This window comes from Raphanus sativus, unplaced genomic scaffold (genome assembly GCF_000801105.2).
Source record: "Raphanus sativus cultivar WK10039 unplaced genomic scaffold, ASM80110v3 Scaffold0736, whole genome shotgun sequence".
Classification (NCBI taxonomy): Eukaryota; Viridiplantae; Streptophyta; class Magnoliopsida; order Brassicales; family Brassicaceae; genus Raphanus; species Raphanus sativus.
The window spans coordinates 6,552-20,464 of NW_026616052.1; the positions used below are offsets into that span (position 1 = coordinate 6,552).

The following is a 13,913-nucleotide window of genomic DNA, read 5'->3' on the forward strand; positions in this document are numbered from 1 at the left end:
CCATTGGCACTTATGATTGCCCCAACATCCATGGTCCTAGACTTGGAATCCGAGCACCAGCTGTGGCTGCTAACAATTTGAGATCAAGTCAGGACTGCTAAACTGCATAGAGAACAACAAGTATCATGGTCTGGCTGTGGAGGACCCATTTGATCACTTGGATAAGTTTGACAGCTACTGTGGTATGTCAAAGACTAATGGTGTGTCAGATGATGTCTTAAAGCTCAAGCTATTCCCTTTCTCTTTGGGGGACAAGGCACGTCAATGGGAGAAGTCTCTACCAAGTGACTCCATCACCACTTGGGAAGACTGCAAAAGGGCATTCTTGGAGAAGTTCTTCTCTACCTCAAGAACTGCTAAGTTGAGGAATGAGATCTCCAGCTTCCAACAGAAGAACTTGGAAGGATTCAGTGAAGATTGGGAGAGATTCAATGGTTACCAAGCTCAGTGCCCACACCATGGATTCTCTAAGGAGAGCTTGCTGAGCACATTCTACAGAGGTGCTCTTCCTAAGTACAGAGCCAGACTGGATACAGCTAGCAATGGGTTCTTTTTGGGGAGAACTGAGGAAGAGGCAGAGGCTCTGGTTGACAACATGGTTAAGAGTGATGCAGTCTACAGTGGAGACCATGACAGAAGCAATAGAGGTGATGACAAGCAAACAAGGAATGAGATAAAGGCTCTTCAGGAGAAGATTGACAAACTCATTGCTGATAAGGCCACACAAGCGCAGGTGAACTTTGTTGGTAACCCACAACAGGAGATACCTCCTACTGTCAATGAGGTTGATGGTTTGGAAGGGCAAGAAGAATTGTGTTTCATCAACAGCAATGGTAGCTGGTACAAGAAGGAACCCAACTTTCAGTACAACAACTACCAACAGAAGCCCTATTCAAACAACCAGCAGAATGGTTATCAGCCTCGAAACAACCAGCAGAGCAACTATCAGCCTCAGCAAAACTCTTCTCCTAGCTCTTCTGCTCCTCAAGAGAGCAGCACTGATGCCTTGCTGAAACAGATCTTGGAGTCTCAGACTAGAAGTGAGAAGCATGTTGGCTATGAACTGAAGAATCTCCACTCCAAGATCGATGGAAGCTACAATGAGCTCAACAACAAATTCTCCAACCTTGCTTCTTCTGTCAAGAATTTGGAGAATCAGTTTGCTTCCATAAGCTCCCACCAGAACCGCCAGCAAGGATCTCTACCTGGAAAGTCGATCAAAACCCCAAAGAAGCAAAAGTTGTCACACTTAGGAGTGGTAAACAGTTGACTCCTGTAACCCTCACCAAGGATGCTGAGAAACAAGGTGAGGAGGTGGCCATCAATCTGGATGATGAAGTTGTAACGCCCCGACCCCCCCATGGCTAATGGGCCACCCACGCCCGCTCTCTCGGCCCGTGGGCCCCATCCCATACGACGGTCGATCGTTAATTTTCCAAGGCTCGAAATCATCGTTTACTGATCCTGCAATCACCACATGACCTTTCCCCGTGCTTTGGCCTCACTCACACGGTATCGCGAATCACTTCCCGATACGTCACCCATCCTTTCACTACTCCAGCCCAAGCACGCTTAACTCTGGAGTTCTAAACAGATGTGTGACGGAAAAGGTAAGTCAACTTTGGTGATATAGGTAGCCAAATCAATTCTCTTAAGCCTTTTCACATATCACAACTCGGGATGTTACAATTCACCCCCTCTCAAAGAACGCAACGTCCTCGTTGCGCTCCACGACATGTCTCAAGACGCCTCTCATGTCAGAACTGAGACAGCTAACCAGCTCTGATACCACTTGTAACGCCCCGACCCGCCCATGGCTAATGGGCCACCCACGCCCGCTCTCTCGGCCCGTGGGCCCCATCCCATACGACGGTCGATCGTTAATTTTCCAAGGCTCGAAATCATCGTTTACTGACCCTGCAATCACCACATGACCTTTCCCCGTGCTTTGGCCTCACTCACACGGTATCGCGAATCACTTCCCGATAGGTCACCCATCCTTTCACTACTCCAGCCCAAGCACGCTTAACTCTGGAATTCTAAACAGATGTGTGACGGAAAAGGTAAGTCAATTTTGGTGATATAGGTAGCCAAATCAATTCTCTTAAGCCTTTTCACATATCACAACTCGGGATGTTACAGAAGTGGTCATTGTTGATGAGAAGACAGATGCTGAGATCTTGGAGAAGATTGTGAAAGCCAAGGGTAAAGGAAAGGTTGGAGAAGAGAAGAAAACAACAAAAGATGGTGAATCTGCTGCTCCAGCAAGTGAGAGCTCTCCTGTCCCTCCTCTTATGAACCCAAGCTTCCATTCCCTGGTAGATTCAAGAAGCAGCTGCTACAGAAGTACAAGGCTTTGTTGAGAAGCAGATGAGTGAAGCTCAGGTTACAATGCCCATCATTGATGCTTTCATGCTTATTCCTCAATACAGCAAGTTCCTGAAAGATGATGTAGCTGCTAAGAAGAAGGAGATGGAAGGCATGATGGTTCTAAGTCATGAGTGCAATGCCATCATTCAGAGGCTTGATGCTCCAGAGAAGCTAGAGGATCCAGGATGCTTCACACTACCTTGTGCTCTTGGACCTATGGTATTTGAGAAATGTCTCTGCGATTTGGGAGCTAGTGTCAGCTTGATGCCTTTGTCTGTGGCAAAGAAGCTTGGCTTCACTCAATACAAGAAGTGTAGGCTCTCTCTGGTTTTGGCTGATCGATCAGTGAAGTACCCTGTGGGCATTCTAGAGAACCTCCCTGTGAAGATTGGAAGGTATGAGATACCTACAGATTTTGTGGTGCTTGAAATGGGTGAGGAGGCTCAAGACCCATTGATTCTTGGAAGGCCATTCTTAGCTACAGCAGGGGCTATTTTGAATGTGAAAGAAGGGAAGATTGACCTCCATTTGGGCAAGGAGAACATCCTCCACTTTGAAATCAAGGAGAAGATGAGGAACCCCACTGTATTTGGACAAGCCTTCACCATTGAAGAGATGAATCCTCCTCCTGCTGATGATCAATTTGATGAGCTACCACCTGAGGAAGATGGGGTGTCAACTCCACTCTCTGCACCTAATCCAGCCTGATCCAAAGGAGGCAAAGTCAAGCTAGAGACTTAAAACAAGCTCACTTGGGAGGAAGTCCCATGAGTATCCTTGTATATATTGCATTAGTATTTGCATTTTCATTCTATTGCATAAAACAATGGGAAAGTGAAGTTGTGTGCAGGTATTGAGCATAAAGTCGGACACCAGAGCGATCTCATCGCAGCGACACCTCTAGGTCGCTCCACCTGGGAGCGACATGTCCAGAGCGAGATGCTGAGGTCGCTCGCATCACACGCGAGTGGAACACAGAAACCGACCTCAGAGCGATCTTCTCACAGCGACATACCGAAGTCGCTCCAGCTGGGAGCGACCTGTCGCAGCGACGTCACACCTCGCTCCACGGAATGTAACACACAATCCCACTATCCCACTTTTCTTGTAATTCGCATTTCCATTGGGTACCTCACTCACACAGAGACTGTGTGATTTAAGTGTGGGGGAGGTACCAAGTATTTGATCATGTTTGTTTTCATGATTTTGAGTCTCATGCATTGCATATTACATTCTTATTTGCATAGAAAAATCCAAAAAATAAAAAATTTGAAAAACACAAAAATAATCATTTAGTTGCATCATTTGCATTTTTAGGATTGAGTCTAGAAGCATATAGGTTGCATTCATGCATTAGGGGGATTTCAACCTTGTAAAGAGCTCATGCTAAGTACTGAATTTGTTGACCTTTGTAATCATGACAAGTAGCTTGAGCACCCTTTGGAAAGCTTGTAAACTTCGCGCCTTGAATGCTCCTCTTGAAACTCATTTGACTGTTGATACTCTCTCTTTGAAGCAAGTTCCTGTTTTAATGTCTCTTGCATATGGTCCCTTGTGTACTAAGTCATGGATATACACACTTGAGTTGTCCCATCTGTTTTACCAATCTTTTTGACAAACTCAAGTGGTACTCCACTCCCAAAACCCATACCTCCTTTTTAAACCATCATTATTTGTTGAGTGAGCCTCTTGGAAAGCTTTACATGTGCATAATGTTGAGAGTATTGGGAACGACAATGCTTAGTCTCCATTCTTGCTAGATTAGTCACTCTATTGTCTAGCTATAGGAAGGGGGTGAGTGTTGTGATTGTGATTTGGGATTATGAAAGATTTGACTCTTTGTGCTTAAATGATTAGTCTTTATGGGATAAGTGGAGAAGTATCTAGCTCTTATTGTGAAAAGTCTTGGCCCCCAAATATATAAAAAAAAATAATAATAAAAAAAAGAAAAAAAAAAGGGAATGAAAAAGGGGGCTAACAAAGTTGTTAGGAGCTAAGATTTGTTTTAAAATTGTGAAAAATCCTTTATTGATTTCAAAAAGAAAGAGTCTGATGTGAAGAATGTTCTTGGGATCTTTTGGTGAGAGATGTGAGTTGGGTTTGACATTGAGGAATAATTAAATATCTTGTATGTTTGGGAAAGGGTAGAACAATGGAGATTGAGCATTGTATGCATGAGTTGATCTCTTTCTTAGATATGTTATGTGTAATGTCAAAGCTACTGTGTTTTGAGAGTAAACCACCTTAAAAGATTATTTTGAACCTCTGATTTCACTTGCATTAAAGCCTTTGTCTTACCAAACCAAATGACTTGGACCAGTTGACCATTTGTGAGATGTCTATTGAGTTTGCTTCATAAATGTTAGAGAGTTGTGGATTTGTGGTTTGTAGATGCATGGTTAATGAGTGTAGAGATCAAAGGAGCTAAGATAGGCTTAGAGAAGTTAGAGATGGATAAAATCTTTGCTCTTGCTATTTGGTATGATTATGCAAGGTTGTTAGGTTGAGAACTAAGAAGAGTTTCTTTTGGTTATGAGTCCCCATTTTCAAACTTTTTCTCCTTGGTTCTTGAAAGTTTACTTGTGGACAAGTAAAGGACTAGTGTGGGGGAGTTGATGTCTTGCATATTTGCATTGTTTTAACCATTCATTCATAAGCATTTTCATCATATAGAATAGGATTTAGACATATTTAGGTTGCATTTTGCATGCATAAGTCTTTATTAGGTACTGGAGTGCCAAGTGAGGTTATTGGAGACATTTGGATGCACTTGGAGCTCAAAAGATGTGAAAAGGATGATGATTGGACGAGAGGAGCCTGGAGCGACCTGCAGAGGTCGCTGTGAGACCTCGCTCCAGCCGGAGCGACCTTGACGACCAAAGCTGGAGCGACCACTCCAAGTCGCTCGGCTTTACACGGCTCGAAGACGAAGAAAATGCCTCCGGAGCGACCCCTCGCAGCGACCACCCGAGGTCGCTCCCGAGCCCAGAGCGACCTCTCGGAGCGACTGGCCGAGGTCGCTCCGCGTTATCAGTGCACGATTTTTATTATTTTCAAGGACCTTTTTGCAATTTATTGTGCACGTTTTTGCACTGAAAAACCTAATGTTTAAGTATTCTTTGTAGCCACCATTGGCAGATTATCTTTTATCTATTGAAGAACACAAAACTCTCTCAAGAAAAGTTCTCTTTTGAATTTGATTGTTCTTGTGTTCTTGTGATTTTCTCTTCTAGTTCTCTATGATTCATCTGAAATCCACCATGGGTTTAAGAGGAATCATGGAGATTAGTGAGTAATCACCTTTTGGATTCATGGGTTAGGGTGATTAAGGGTGATTAGGCTAGTTCTAGGATGTTTTAAGTGTAGATCATACTTGTTCCTTGCTAGTAGAGTGATCTTAATGCATCATTTGAGTAGGCCACTCAAAAGGTGATCTCTAGGTATTTCCCACCCAAAAGGTGTTTGATGAAATGACTGAGTCAACTCTCCTAGGCTCTTAGTGTACTTTGCCAAAGATATTTGTTGTTAAAGATGCTAAGATAGCTAATAGACTTGTTAGTAATGATTGCTTGCATGTTATTCAACCAAAGACATTTGATGTTTGAGACATGTTAGCAAATGAGCATTCATCTAGACATAGAGCTTGCTTAGAATTGTGTCTAGGCTTAAGGTTGATAGTTTGATTTATCATTTACATTCCTTAGTTCGAAACCTGATCACCCAAGGTCTAAATCCCTATACCCATGAGTTCTCCTTTCCAATAGCTTAAAAATATCATTTTTTATTGCTTTGCTTTAGCTTTAATCATTAGTTTAGAAATCATCAAATCACTGGCTGCACTTAGATTAGGCAAATACTTGCATTCTCACTGCTTTGAGTCCCTCAGAACTGGTTCGACAACTTACTACCACTATACTATCATTTGATTTAGGAGCCTCAAAACTCCTAACATCAAAAACTCAGCACATCTTTAGGTTGATTTTGCATGTGATTAAATATGATACTACTTTTACGATTGTAATCAATATTTGGGTTGGTTTTAGCACATCCCCAAAAAAGAAGAACATGTAATTTTTAATTTCCAACTGACGTTTTATTTATTTCAGTTGGATATATATGTATTGAGCTGAAACTAGCTAAAGAAGATACTTTTGATATATTCAAATTGATTAGTAAAATAAATTCAAATAAAATGATTTCAAAAGTTTACTCAATAAATTCAAGGGAAAATCACATAAAAACTTTTAAAGTTGTAATTACTGATATTTTAAACCTCCGACTTTTTCACTGACACTTAAAACATTTAACCTGACATCTTTATCACAGAAAATATTCAATTTGGCTTACTTGTGATGTGTAACTGTTCATTTACGTATAAAAAATGATGATGTGTAAATTTAAAAAAAATAAAAATAAAATTAGAAAATTAAATAAAAAAGAAAATTAAATATTTAAGAATAATTGTAACTTTTAAAAGTGTTTTAAAAATAAAAACATTCAAATAAATTTATAAATTGTCTAAAATAAAAAACAAATTTGAAAAAGAAATCTAGTAAGATTGTTAAATTTATAATACTCAAAAAGAAAAAAACCAAACCTTAAGAAATTTTAAATTGTTAAGAAATTCAAGTGATAATTTTTTTAAATTTATAATAAATTATTACTTGAATTGTTTTTTTTTTAAACTTAAAATTTCTTAAGGACTGAGTTTTTCTTTTCAGTATTATTATAAGTTTAACAATTCTCTTAATTTTTTTTAAATTCAATCATTTAATTTTAGACAATTTAGTTTTTTAAATTTTGAATTTTTCTTTTTTAGTATTATAAAATTTTACTTGATTTGTTTTTTTCAAATTTGTACTTTTAAATTTTAGACTATTTATAGAAATTATTTGAATATTTATAGTTCTAAAACAATTATTTTTCTAAAAAATATAACGATTCTTTGAAAATAATATCTATTTATAATTTTTGTTTTATTTTCTGGTTTTGTTTATTTAGTTATTTTATTAGAAAACAACCATATCATTATTTTTTACCCATAAGTGAATAGTACTGATTATTTTTCCAGCTTGATGAACAAGCAAGCCAAGTTGAAATTTTTTTACAATAAAGATTCAAATTGGAAGTTTAAAGTGATAATGAAAAAGCTAAAGATTTAAAATGTTATTGATTGAATGCTATTTTGAGAGTTCTTTATAAGATTTTTTCATAAATTTTATCCAGTCAAATACCATAGAGAATCCTGGAAAAGACAAGAAGAGGAGGACAAAGGAAATATCATTATTCGCCTTAATGATGAGTAAGTACAGTTCAAAATAAATAATTTAAACTCAAACTTACAACTAACAGGGAGTTAATACTTTATTCTACAATGAATTTTACATTATACTCCATCTGTTTCATAATAAGTGTTATTCTAAACTCATTTTCTTGTTACACAAAGAGTGTCATTTTACAATTCCAATGTAAATTATACTAACTTTCAGCTGAAAATTAATTGCAAACTGCATTGATTTTATAAATAAATTTTATTTATCTAAAATACTATTGGTCAAAGAGGTATAATTAATTATAATTTACATATATTTCAACAACTTTCTTAATCTATGTGAAAAATGTCACAACGACACTCTTTGAGAAACGGAGGGAGTATCTAAAACAAAAATATATATTTACTCTGTTCCCTCTCCCACAAAGCAAACAAGGACTTTATTTTCTTCGTCTTATTAATTCTGTCTCGAGATTCGCTTTTCTGCTTCGAACTTCTTTTTATCATCTTCTCCTTGTCGGTTTTATTTGGAAAACTTTCTGCAACTACAAAGGTAGATCTTTATCAAAAAAAAAAAACTACAAAGGTAGATTCCTAAAAAAGAAGAGATATTCTATTAAAGAATGGTAGAAACAGGTAACCATCACCAACATCCACCGGCACCGGCTGCAGCCGGTCCTCCGCCGGTTCCATCTATGGCGACTTCAATGGGACGCCCTTGGCCTCCGGCGGAGCAACTCCACCATCTTCAGTACTGCATCCACTCTAACCCTTCTTGGCGTTAGTCTCTTTCTCTCTCTACTTTCTTGATAGAATATTCCGATCCAGATGCAAGACTTTATAAGTCAAAAGTTGCCTGAGTCTACTCTTTTCTCTCTCTCCATATCTCTCCTCTGCCTTTCTTGCTTTATCTTGTGTCTTTAATCTTTTAGATCTCAGTATCAGATTCGATGCTTTTTTTTTTCTGCTGTTCAAGTATATAGAGCTTGTGCGTTCAAGACTCTTGCATAATCGTTCTTGAGCCATACTAATCAATTTCAATCGTATATAGTTATTCTTGGGCTTTTAAATCGTATATTAAATAAAACATCTATCTGGTTGGTATGTTATTACTTATTTTCATATAAAAGAATTACTCGTTCTCTTTAAATAATCTGAATTTGTTTCATTTTCATTTATCTTTGATCAATTTCGCTTTCTCTACGTACAGATGAGACGGTTGTACTTGCTTTCCAGCATTACATCGTGATGCTCGGGACTACTGTTTTGATTGCCAACACGCTTGTGACCCCAATGGGTGGAGATGCTGTATGTGTTCTTTATTTGGCGTTTGAATGGGACTATATTATTTCTCAAAATGGAATTTTTTTTTTTTTTTGTTAACAAAAACAGGAAGATAAAGCGCGGGTTATACAGACAATATTGTTTATGTCGGGAATAAACACGCTGCTACAAACCCTTATAGGAACAAGGCTTCCCACGGTTATGGGAGTTTCATTCGCGTACGTTCTCCCTGTATTGTCTATCATCAGAGATTACAACGATGGTCAGTTCCCATCCGAGAAGCAGGTAGTTTCGCGCTACTTCTGTTTCATTTTCTTGATTTTGTTTGACATATGCCATTCCCATTTCCCATTCCTGTTGGGGTCTTGATGTTCTTACAGAGGTTCCGGCATACAATGAGAACAGTACAAGGATCCCTAATCATTTCTTCATTCGTCAACATCATAATTGGATACGGTCAAGCATGGGGAAACTTGATAAGGTGATATTAAAATAAATATAGAGTATTGTTAGCTCAGAAGCTGATCGAAGTTGTAATATGTTGAGATACCTGTTTCAATGCAGAATCTTTAGTCCCATTATTGTTGTGCCGGTGGTTACTCTTACGAGCCTTGGACTCTTCCTTAGAGGCTTCCCATTGGTAATAGTTCCATCTTATAATACTATCTGCTTTTAACAATTTTTCCTATCTTACCATGTGATATGTTGGGTTTTACAGCTTGCAAACTGTGTGGAAATTGGTCTACCAATGCTGATTCTGCTGATCGTCTCACAACAAGTTGCCTTTTTTTTTTCTTTCTTTTTAGCTATGTACATGATGGTGATTGTTTTAGATCTTTAGTTATGAATACTGCTGTCCATCTTGCAGTATCTTAGACATCTTCTCAAAAGGATTCAAATGATACTTGAAAGATATGCTTTACTCGTCTGCCTGGCACTCATTTGGGCTTTTGCTGCTATCCTTACTGTTTCTGGCGCTTATAACAACGTCTCCGTTGCAACAAAACTAAGTTGCCGCACAGATCGCTCCTTTCTTATGTCCGCTGCTCCTTGGTTTGTTTCTTATGTTCTTGTTTTTCTTCCAAGGTCAGATATCTCTAGAGTCGGTTGCTAATTCTCTTTTTACAGGATTAGCATTCCATACCCGTTCCAGTGGGGGACTCCGATATTCAGAGCGAGTCATGTTTTTGGAATGTTCGGTGCTGCGATTGTCGCATCTGCAGAGGTGCAACACATTCATTACTGGCCTTCTAGCTTCTAAAGATACAACTTGTTCTTATGGTTAATTAATGTATATCTTACTTTTTCAGTCTACCGGAGTCTTTTTTGCTGCATCTAGACTAGCTGGAGCAACAGCACCTCCTGCACATGTTGTCTCTCGCAGTGTCGGGCTGCAGGTTTTAATCCCATACAGTCTTTTCATTTTCCAATGTTCAAAATAATTGGTTTTTAATGTGTCATAATTTCCTTATAGGGTGTTGGTGTACTCCTTGAAGGAATATTTGGTTCCATTTCTGGCAATACTGCATCAGTGTAAGTTGTAAATACCTCTCCTCTCAGCATGTCTTTTATTGAAGTATACTGTTCATGTTGATATTTAAAGCCATAAGATCTTATTTATAGCGAAAATGTCGGTCTCCTTGGACTCACACGAATAGGGAGTAGAAGAGTGGTACAGATATCAACAGGTTTCATGATATTTTTCGCCATATTTGGTTAGTCTTTCCATCCCAGTCAATCGTCTTTAATAGAGTTCAGTTAATAAAAAGTTCTCATTTTGAGTTTTAAATCCCTATGTATTTTATGATCTTCAGGAAAGTTTGGTGCCTTCTTCGCTTCTATCCCGCTTCCGATCTTTGCCGGCGTATACTGTATACTACTTGGAATTGTTGGTAAGTAGCTTATGTAAAATGAATCTACTACACTTCCTATTTTTCTCACAAAGTAGGAACTGCTGATACTCTCTTGTTACGTGATTGGCGCAGCGGCTGTGGGTATATCGTTTATACAATTTACGGACACCAATTCAATGAGAAACATGTACGTTATTGGTGTCTCTCTCTTCTTAAGTCTTTCCATCGCTCAGTACTTCATTTCCAACACTACAAGAGCGGGATATGGACCGGTTAGAACAGCCGGTGGATGGGTAAGTTTTTTAAAGATCTAATGACAAATATTTTAAAACTCCAAATATGAATTGATGTTTTTCTGAAAAGTGACATAATACTTACACTTCTTAATGCAATCTCCTGGTGACTTGTGGTGCAGTTCAACGATATACTTAACACGATCTTTGCTTCGGCTCCGTTTGTTGCGATCATTTTGGCGACAGTACTAGATAACACGTTGGAAGCAAGGCATGCCATCGATGAAAGAGGAATACCTTGGTGGAAGCCGTTTCAGCGCAGGAACGGAGATAGCAGGAACGAAGAGTTCTATAGTTTTCCTCTTAGAGTTGGCGAGTACATACCAACACGCTTCCTCTGAAGCTTTCTTCTTTCTGGGAAATGTAAGAGTTTGTGCAGGTAATGTAGTCTCGATTGGTGTGTGTGGGGCAGGAGGGGTGGGGGTATTCTAAGGGGTAAGAATGAACATAAGACTTAAATGGGGACAGCTTCAAACTTTTACTTCTGTTACCATCACTTTTTTTTTGGCACAACTGTTACCATCACTTTGCCTCCCCTTTTTCATCACTAAATTGACATTACATTTGATTAGGTACTCATTCGGAATGAGTCATTCCTAATGTATTATTCGAGAAATGTTATAAAATTCTTAGATAAATAGATTGGTTCATTTAAATATATAATAATATTTTTATTAAACTAAACTATAAATTTATTATTAATGTTTATTTATCTTTAAATTAAAATTACAAAATTATTTAATGTGGTTAAAGTATACTAGGTGACCGGTTCGTACCGGCCCGCATTCTGTGCATGCATTGTACAATTTCAAATTACAGACAAAATAGTGTTCAGGTTTGGAAGTAACAGATTTTATATCATAAAACCACCGTCTTTGGGATAAATCATCAGGCACAATAAAAATTATGGTAGTCAATATTTTTAAAGGACGAGATGGAACAAAGTAACTTTGGTATCAAGAGGTAGTTATTGTGTGTATGTATAATTGCAACGTCCCAAAATAATTTATGTGTTTAAGAAGATATTTTTTTTTCCAAATCTGGAATTAATAGTGTATAGTTAGAGAAGTAACATATTTTACATTATCACTAATTAGAATTAAATGGTATATATGCTGTAATTATTTATTTTAGGTGAAAATTATTTTATGCATAAATTTGACTCGTAAAATTTATGTAGACATATTAAAAGAAAAGATAATAAAATTGAAAATATTATCCATAAATTCTATAAAGTATGAAGTATAATTCTTGATAAAGAAAACAATTTCAATGAGAGGCCTGAAAAAAAATCAATTTCATTTTGTAAGAAATTGGACGGCCTAACATAATTTGAAAGATTTAGAAATTTGTAAATTTTATTAAACATAAAATAATATTAAATTGACATACCATGAAATCAGTTCTGGAGCTCTGGAGCTGTGCAAGTGGATCTAATTATATTTCACTCTCGTTGTATCTTTGTATCTTATTCATTTAGGTCTCTCCACATATAAGTCTCTCTGTTTCTCATCATAAACCTTTTAATTTTTTGAAAAAGATAAAAAAGGTAATTGCGATCATATCGTGCGTGCGGGCATTCATATGATTCATATATTACCCGTCTAGCTATTAGTATAAATATAAGTAGATTGTAATTCTTTCTCAATCTCTATGTATCATTATTTCTAATTCATATACTACATGTTACGTTATTATGATAAGTGCATAAGTGGATCGTAGTTCTCTCTCTCTCTCTCTCTCTCTCTCTCTCTCTCTCTCTCTCTCTCTCTCTCTCTCTCTCTCTCTCTCTCTCTCTCTCTACATTTAGTTTCTCTCTATTTCACTTGTTTCTTCTATTTTATATCTCTTTGGGTCTCTCTCAGCCTCCCTCTGTCTCTCTCTATCATAATCTTTAATTTATCTCTATTTCATTTATATATATATATCTCAGTCTCTCTTTCAGTCTCGTTCTCTATCTCTCTATTTCTAAGGCTCGGAATGGTAACGTGTGGGACAACTGCAGGACGAGTACGGTGAGGTTGTAATAGTAACAAAAACATAGAGATATATAGGTATATGTGCATAGCGGTTCGTAACCATTCGAAGCCTAAATACCTCTTTTTCTCTTTCCCTTAAAAAATAACAAAAAAACCATTACAAAAATATTTTTCTTCTTTATTGTGAACATATATAAAGTAAATTCATTAATTTTTAAAATCACCCAAACAAAAAAATTTCATATATAATTTTAAACGTTTTAAACTTATGGTTTTGATTGAGCAAATAAATATCCTAAAAACATTACTTCATTTGGTAGCCTAATTCATTGTTACTTACTGATCTACATCTTGATTTGAATGTATATTGCCAGTCTTTTCATGTGGTTTTCTTCATACAGTTTGTTGTGTGTTATGCACTTCTAACTTGTCTTGTTGGTAAGTTATTTCAATTGATGAATTGTAGATGGCCGGTGACTTTTTTCACAGGAAATTTTCTCTCATTGGTAATCATTGTTCAAGCAAGTGTGAAACACCTAATATCAAGGCACACATTCCATTTTCAGCTGTCTGGCATGTGCGGGCATCGATAGGATTTATATATTGCATGTATAGCTATTATTATTAGTGCATAAGTAGATCGTAATTATATTTCACTCTCGTTGTATCTTTGTATCTTACTCATTTTAGGTTTCTCCACATATAAATCTCTCACTCTCTCTCTCTCATCATAACCTTTTTAATTTTTTGAAAAAGATAAAAAGGTAATTACGATCATATCGTTCGTGCGGTATTCATATGATTCATATATTACCCGTCTAGCTATTACTATAAATATATAAGTAGATTGTAATTCTTTCTC

General features: G+C 37.1%; 1 protein-coding gene and 1 non-coding gene across 3 annotated transcripts; one reads left to right on the plus strand and one right to left on the minus strand.

The window, feature by feature from the left end:
• Window positions 1–358: 358 nt before the first annotated feature.
• LOC130502903 (small nucleolar RNA R71) lies at window positions 359–465 on the minus strand. The gene has a single exon (XR_008940507.1). It is a non-coding gene; the product is annotated as a small nucleolar RNA R71 (small nucleolar RNA).
• A 7,609-nt stretch (window positions 466–8,074) lies between these two features.
• On the plus strand, window positions 8,075–11,738 carry LOC108843423 (nucleobase-ascorbate transporter 3). Of its 2 annotated transcripts, XM_056997661.1 has the most exons (15): window positions 8,078–8,195; window positions 8,279–8,422; window positions 8,853–8,950; window positions 9,035–9,211; window positions 9,307–9,407; window positions 9,491–9,566; window positions 9,645–9,704; window positions 9,795–9,979; window positions 10,055–10,151; window positions 10,237–10,323; window positions 10,401–10,459; window positions 10,550–10,641; window positions 10,741–10,818; window positions 10,912–11,072; window positions 11,195–11,738. In XM_056997661.1, the coding sequence occupies exons 2-15, from the start codon at window positions 8,338–8,340 to the stop codon at window positions 11,411–11,413; spliced, it is 1,575 nt and encodes a 524-aa protein (XP_056853641.1). In that variant the 5' UTR covers window positions 8,078–8,195; window positions 8,279–8,337; the 3' UTR covers window positions 11,414–11,738. The 2 variants fall into 2 exon arrangements, with proteins under 2 accessions (XP_018472115.1, XP_056853641.1); XM_018616613.2 differs by having other exon boundaries at window positions 8,075–8,422.
• Window positions 11,739–13,913: the final 2,175 nt, after the last annotated feature.